Raw genomic sequence first — 5,829 nt, forward strand, 5'->3', positions numbered from 1 at the left:
TCTTCTACACATCGTGTCTGCTAAAGAAATGTCCATTTTGGATCATTTGTGCGCTTCAATGTTGCACATTAAAGAGCTGTGACCGCTGACAGGTAAGGTTACTGATAATAACCTATTGTTATTATTATTATTATCGTGGTGGGCGATAATCATGATGTTATTTGACCAAAACTTTGTCCCTTCTCAGGTTTAAAACTGCGCCATGAAAGGCGGCGGGCGTTCCCTCCACGAAGGCTGGGCCTGTCATTTTAACCCGGTACGAGGTTAATGGCACTCTTTGGCTCCTTCAGAGTGGAAGAGCAAGTCCCGGCGAAGTGCAGAGGGTCAGTTTATTAAAAACAGTTCCCAGAGTGTTTCATAACGACATTAGGCTTCACTATAAAGACAAAAAACAACAGATTGAGTCTCAGGAAACACAGTTATGGCGGCTGAGTTTAACATTTCGACTGTACTGTTTCCAGTTTGTGTCCTCCCTGCTGCGCTCAGAGGCGTCCATCGGTCCATCAGGGAGCCTTTATCTTTATGTTGTGCTTCTTGTGCAACACGTCCAGCACCTGCGGCAGTAAGTCCATGTTGACAAGCGGCCGTTCCGAGGACTCCGGCCAAGCGGCGGGGTCGGAGTCCTCGGCGAGCCTCCGCCTCCGTCTGTGTTCGGGCCTCGGGGAGCGCAGGGGGACGGCCTCGAAGCCCGAGGCCCTCTCGCCCAGGTCCAGGGTGATGGTGGACCTGCGGGCCAGGCTCAGGCTCCAGAGCAGCAGGAGAACAAGGCAGAGCAGCGTCACGCCGGCCGCACCGGCGGACGCCGCGCACGCGCAGCTGGAGGCCAGAATGCGCCGCGCAAGTGGGAGGGCGCAGTGGGAGAAGGAGTCGTCCGTGAGTTCAGAGATGGCCTTCTGAGCCAGAGGTCCCGGGCTGGAGCACAGAGGCTCCGCCGGGACGACAGCGCTGTTCTTCAGCAGCCAGTTCCTCAGGTACTGGATGCTGCAGTCACAGCGGAACGGGTTCGGGGCCAGGGAGACCACCTGCAGCCGTGGCAACGGGTCGAAGAGGCCTGGGGGCACCGAGGTGAGCCGGTTGTTTTGCGTGAGGAGCTCCGTGGTCTCCGGAGGCAGGCCCGGCAGCTCGGCGAGGTCCGAGGAGCTGCAGTTGGCGCGCAGCCCGGCGGGCCCGGTCCTGGAGAAGACGCAGGGCTTCCCGGTTCTGCGGGCGCTCGACGAGGTCAGAAGGAGGACTGCCACGGTTAAACCGGAGAGCAGCATCCTGGGGGAGGGAAACAAGAGCTTTTAGGTGGGGCGACCTGAGACAGAGGTTCTCACAGAGCTGCAAGGCCACTCGGAAGGAAACAGCAGCCGTCCGCCTAAAGCGACAGCTCCGAGGAGCCCCCGGGGGAACGCCGGCGGAGCTGCAGGGAGCGGCGAGGAGGGAACCAGTGTTGGAAAAAAAAGACAAACAAAGCTAAGCAGCCCTGTTTGCAGTCTGCCACTCCGAGCACACGAGAACGTCCTCTAATCAGACGAGCCCCGAACTGCACAGAGTTACGTGTGGCGGAAACACACCAGCCCCACTGTGAAGCACGGGGCAGCAGCATCATGCTGTGGGGAGGCGTTTCCTCAGCTCGGAGTTGATGGAGCTAAACCTGTTAGAGGCCATAGACCTGAGGCCGGGGGCGGAGGGTCACTGTCCAGCCAGATCATCCAGTCAGTTCTACAACGGAACGGGTCAGAGTCCAGACCTAAAGCCTGCTGGGAGTCTGAGGCTCTGGTCTAGGACTCGGGTGTCAAACTCAAGGCCCGTGGGCCAGATCCGGCCCTTGGTATCATTTCATCGGCCTCTCCCCAGCTGTACGATTGGGGGCTTTTTAGCCGTTTCAATGGAGGAAGAATTCAGAAGAGACGACTGCTAAAGTTTGATCTATATTTCTCTGTTCATTAAAGTCTGTTTGTTCTAAACTCTATAGAAAACGTAACATATGAATGATATGACATTACATCTAAAACCACGGCTGATTTATGTGGGGGTTTTTTGATGGAGGCTGGCCCTCGGCTGGGACCGAGTTTTGTATTTTGGCCCCCTTCACTGAGTTCTAAAACAAGATGGAGCCATGCGCTCTAATTCAAATATTCACGAAACAGGAAACAAAAACAACAACAACCACCTGTTTAAATCTCGAGGAGAAGAAGAAAAACAGACCTTTAAAAGTCGAGCCGACCTCCAGGGTTCTCGTCCGTGGGACGCCGGTCATCCTCGTCATACGTCCCCCTCCCTCCCCCAGTCACCGTTTCTTTTCTCTCTTTAGTTTTATTTTTAAGTAACGGAGCTCGGCATGGACAGAGAACACCGTGTGCTGAGTGGCGTCTGAGGGTCCGGGGGGTCCACTGCGTCACAGTGATAAGTGCTTATCTGCTCAAACAGCGTCAGAGGCTCTCCCTCAGCCAGCCGCCGCACCATTACCACCCACCTCAGGCCTTCATGGTTTTAGCTTTTATTCATGTTATTTCCACTGAACCAGAGCCCTCTGCAGCTTTAAACAAGTCAGCTCTCTTGGATGGAGAGGTTTCCAGCAGAGGAAGTGCGTGCAGATGGAGCTCCTCGCCCACAGGTGGCGTAACGGCATGACGCCGTCTGATTCCTCTGCTGTGAACTCATATTTAATACGTGCCCTCTAGTGGAAATGATGAAGCACTGGTTTAATGTTACAGCAGCAGAGACCAATTAAAAGAAAAGATCCAAAATCAGTGGTTTAAGGTCAGAACAGAGCAGAGAGAGGGCATCAGGGTCACTGAGCTCAGGTGAGACGAAGAAGAAAGGTCACAAGGTCATCTTTAAAGAGTTTGGACTCCCAGCGGTTCACAGGTTAATGGTTCACTGAAGACACAGATTAGAAAAGAGAAGATCCTGAAACGGCAACGGGCAAATAAATAAGGCCTGAATATCCCACCTGTGGTTTTTAGTCCTGAACCTGAGGAGGAGAGGGAAGAGCAGCCGGTGGTGATGGTGGATCAGTCTGCAGCCGGTGGTGATGGTGGTTCAGTCTGCAGCCGGTGGTGATGGTGGATCAGTCTGCGGCTGCGTCGTTCTCCTCGGGCTCGAAGGAACGGGTCGAACCCCGATCAGACGGATCAAATAATAAATAAATCAGCATTTGCAGCAAAGGATGAAATAAACGCTCTTCATACTGATTCAGCTTTCACACTTCAGTGCCTTTCTTTAATCGTTGTCTTTTCTTCTGTCCCTTTCCTGACATGTCACCATTCATGTCAGAATATTCAGGAGAGTTTTGGCAACTTTTACACTTTTCAAAATATTTACCCCTTATTTAAAAAAAAATAAAAATCTTCCCCATAAAATACTTCAGGATCTCTAATTCCTTCCTTGCTCTATTTTTGTCTTCTGCTACTTTCAGCTAGCATTTAGCTCCTTTGAGCTTTTATTTAGTTTTGCTACTTTTGTTTTTATAAATGTTAGCTAGAGTTTAGCTTCTTTTAGCTTTCAGATAGGGTTTTGGCACTTTTGATTTTTAGCTAATGTTCAACTACATATTTTTGCTCATGTTTTTTATTTATTTTAGCTAGAGTTTAGCTTCTTTTAGCATTTAGATGTTTTTGGCAAGGGCTTTGCCACTTTTAGCTACCTATTTTTTTACATATTTTTGCCAGTATTGTTCTAATTTTAGCTAGCGTTTAGCTTCTTTTAGCTTTCAGATAGGTTTTTTTTGTACTTTTAACTTTTAGATAGTTTTCTGCTACATATTTTTGTTACTTTTAGCCAATTTGGGACATTAGCTTTTCTCCTTTTAGCTGAACACTGAACCAGTGAGTTTGAGGAGTATTTTAGCCTGAAACATCCATCCTTACACAGACGCCCACAGTGAACCTCAGACGCTGCTGAAAGAAACGTGTTGCACAAGAAACTGACACAAACCGCCGTGTTCCTGTTTTTTTTTTTCTCTCGACGGCCGACCGGGACCCAGCAGCAGCAGGCAGTGAAAGAAAACCAGCCAGAGTACCATAAGTCATATATTTGTTTATTTTGCGTTCTCAACATTGTCACAGTTGAAGTTTTACAATAACTGGGGTCTTACTGACTCACTATTCACTGTACAAACAGAATGCACATTTAAATGAGGCCATTCCCGTCGTTTCCACTCGTTAAAACTGAACAGCTCGCAGCCGAATGAGTGTACATTTGTCTGTGTGTACACCGTGTGTGTGTGTGTGTGTGTTTGGAGCTGGGCGTGAATGACAGCACACTCTGCTGTTGATTTCCACAGCGAACGTCAGCTCGAGGCAAAGACAATCGATATGTTCAATCAGCACCCCCTGACTCCGCGCGTCCACGAGGTGACGTATATACATCTCGAGCCGGACGGGTCATATAGACATTATGTACACCTCCTTCAACCCCAGGTTTGGTCCCTTTGCAGTCTCCGTGAAGTTAAACCTCTCTCTCTCGTATTTACACGATGAAAGGCCCTCGGCGTTCTGTGATTCTTACACGATGGCTTCGTGGACGAGATGCATGCTGAGCTTCAACAACCACCAGGCAAACATGGAACAACGCGAAGAAGAATTAGAAGAAGAAGAAGACCACGTCGACGGCGGAAACTGAATCAGAACCCGGAGAGAAAAAAAAACCAAAACAAACAAAAAGTCCAAAATGTTTAAAAGGCTGATTCCTTCCCCATCAGCTCACAGTGAACAGGACGCGTGATGCATCAGATCCATGCAGTGCATTGTTGGGGGACGGGAGGGGACAGGAGAGGGGACAGGGGGCGTTCGAAGCACTACAACACACGCCAAGAAGAAAACAAACAAAAAACAAAACAAACTGATGCACCGGTTTCCTGTCATTCCCGAGATCTCAGAAATAAAAGCGACAAGATGACCTCGCCGGAAAGACACATTCAGCTGATCGTTAACGTCCCCCGCGGCGCGTGATATGTCCCCATCCAGACGGGGTCTTCGTCATGAGGGAGCCAAAACAAAAAACAAACAAACAAAAACAAGAAGGAGGTGTATAAGCCCGACTCACAGCCGTGGTTTTACTTCATTGAATATTAAAATACATTTACAACCTGAATATTGGGACGAACAGTTTACTGTCACTAATTTACACACTAGAATAGACTCTTATTTGTAGAATATAGAAAGATTCTCTCGCTTTTTTTTTGTTTTGTTTATTTTCTTTTACATCTACCTAGTTCTTTTGTTCAGCTTGCATTTTGTACGTTATAACTGCATTTACCGGAGACAAAAAACAAAACAAAAACAAAACAATCCCTTATGTGCTTGTCCAGCAAAATATTTCCGTTCAGCCCAAAGAGAGGCGTACAGTATGCTCCTTTTTATTAAAATATATACACACATTCTTCTTTCCACTCTTTAAGTATTTATAGAGCTTTAAACGAACCAAAAAAAAAAACACTACTTTTTTTTTTCTTGTTTTGTTTTATTTTATTTTTTTCCACCTCACCTGGACAGACTTCCTGTCTTTAAGCGCGAGTCCGCCATTTTTGGGTCTTTTTTTTTTTTCTTTTTCAGTTTTGTTTTCAAACATGATTGCACTTAAACTTTCTGTGGTAACACTGGTTTGTTAAACAATGTGCAGAGGAGAGAGCCCCACGTCAACAACATCACATGCAAAAAAACAAAAACAAAAAATAACAACCATTTCTTGAAGAAATACATAGCTTCTTCTGCCTCCTGTCTTGTTTTTAAAAATGTTATGTGATCTGTTAGTTGGGAGTAAATGTCATCTACTACCACACCAAATTTCAGTTCAATATCTGTAAAACTGACTGAGTTATAGCCAGTTTTACATTTCTCAAGG

General features: G+C 47.4%; 1 protein-coding gene across 1 annotated transcript; it reads right to left on the reverse strand.

The window, feature by feature from the left end:
- Window positions 1-311: 311 nt before the first annotated feature.
- On the reverse strand, window positions 312-2,361 carry gp9 (glycoprotein IX (platelet)). The gene is made up of 2 exons (XM_017409745.3): window positions 2,191-2,361; window positions 312-1,260 (listed from the first exon to the last, which is right to left on the reverse strand). Exon 2 carries the CDS (start codon window positions 1,257-1,259, stop codon window positions 504-506), a length of 756 nt encoding a protein of 251 aa, XP_017265234.1. The 5' UTR covers window position 1,260; window positions 2,191-2,361; the 3' UTR covers window positions 312-503.
- Between the last annotated feature and the right edge of the window lie 3,468 nt (window positions 2,362-5,829).

The sequence above is a fragment of the Kryptolebias marmoratus genome, linkage group LG8, assembly GCF_001649575.2.
Source record: "Kryptolebias marmoratus isolate JLee-2015 linkage group LG8, ASM164957v2, whole genome shotgun sequence".
Taxonomy (NCBI): domain Eukaryota; kingdom Metazoa; phylum Chordata; class Actinopteri; order Cyprinodontiformes; family Rivulidae; genus Kryptolebias; species Kryptolebias marmoratus.

Excerpts from the sequence above, each read along its gene's own strand:
- gp9 (XM_017409745.3), bottom strand. The coding sequence starts at position 1,259 with ATGCTGCTCTCCGGTTTAACCGTGGCAGTCCTCCTTCTGACCTCGTCG.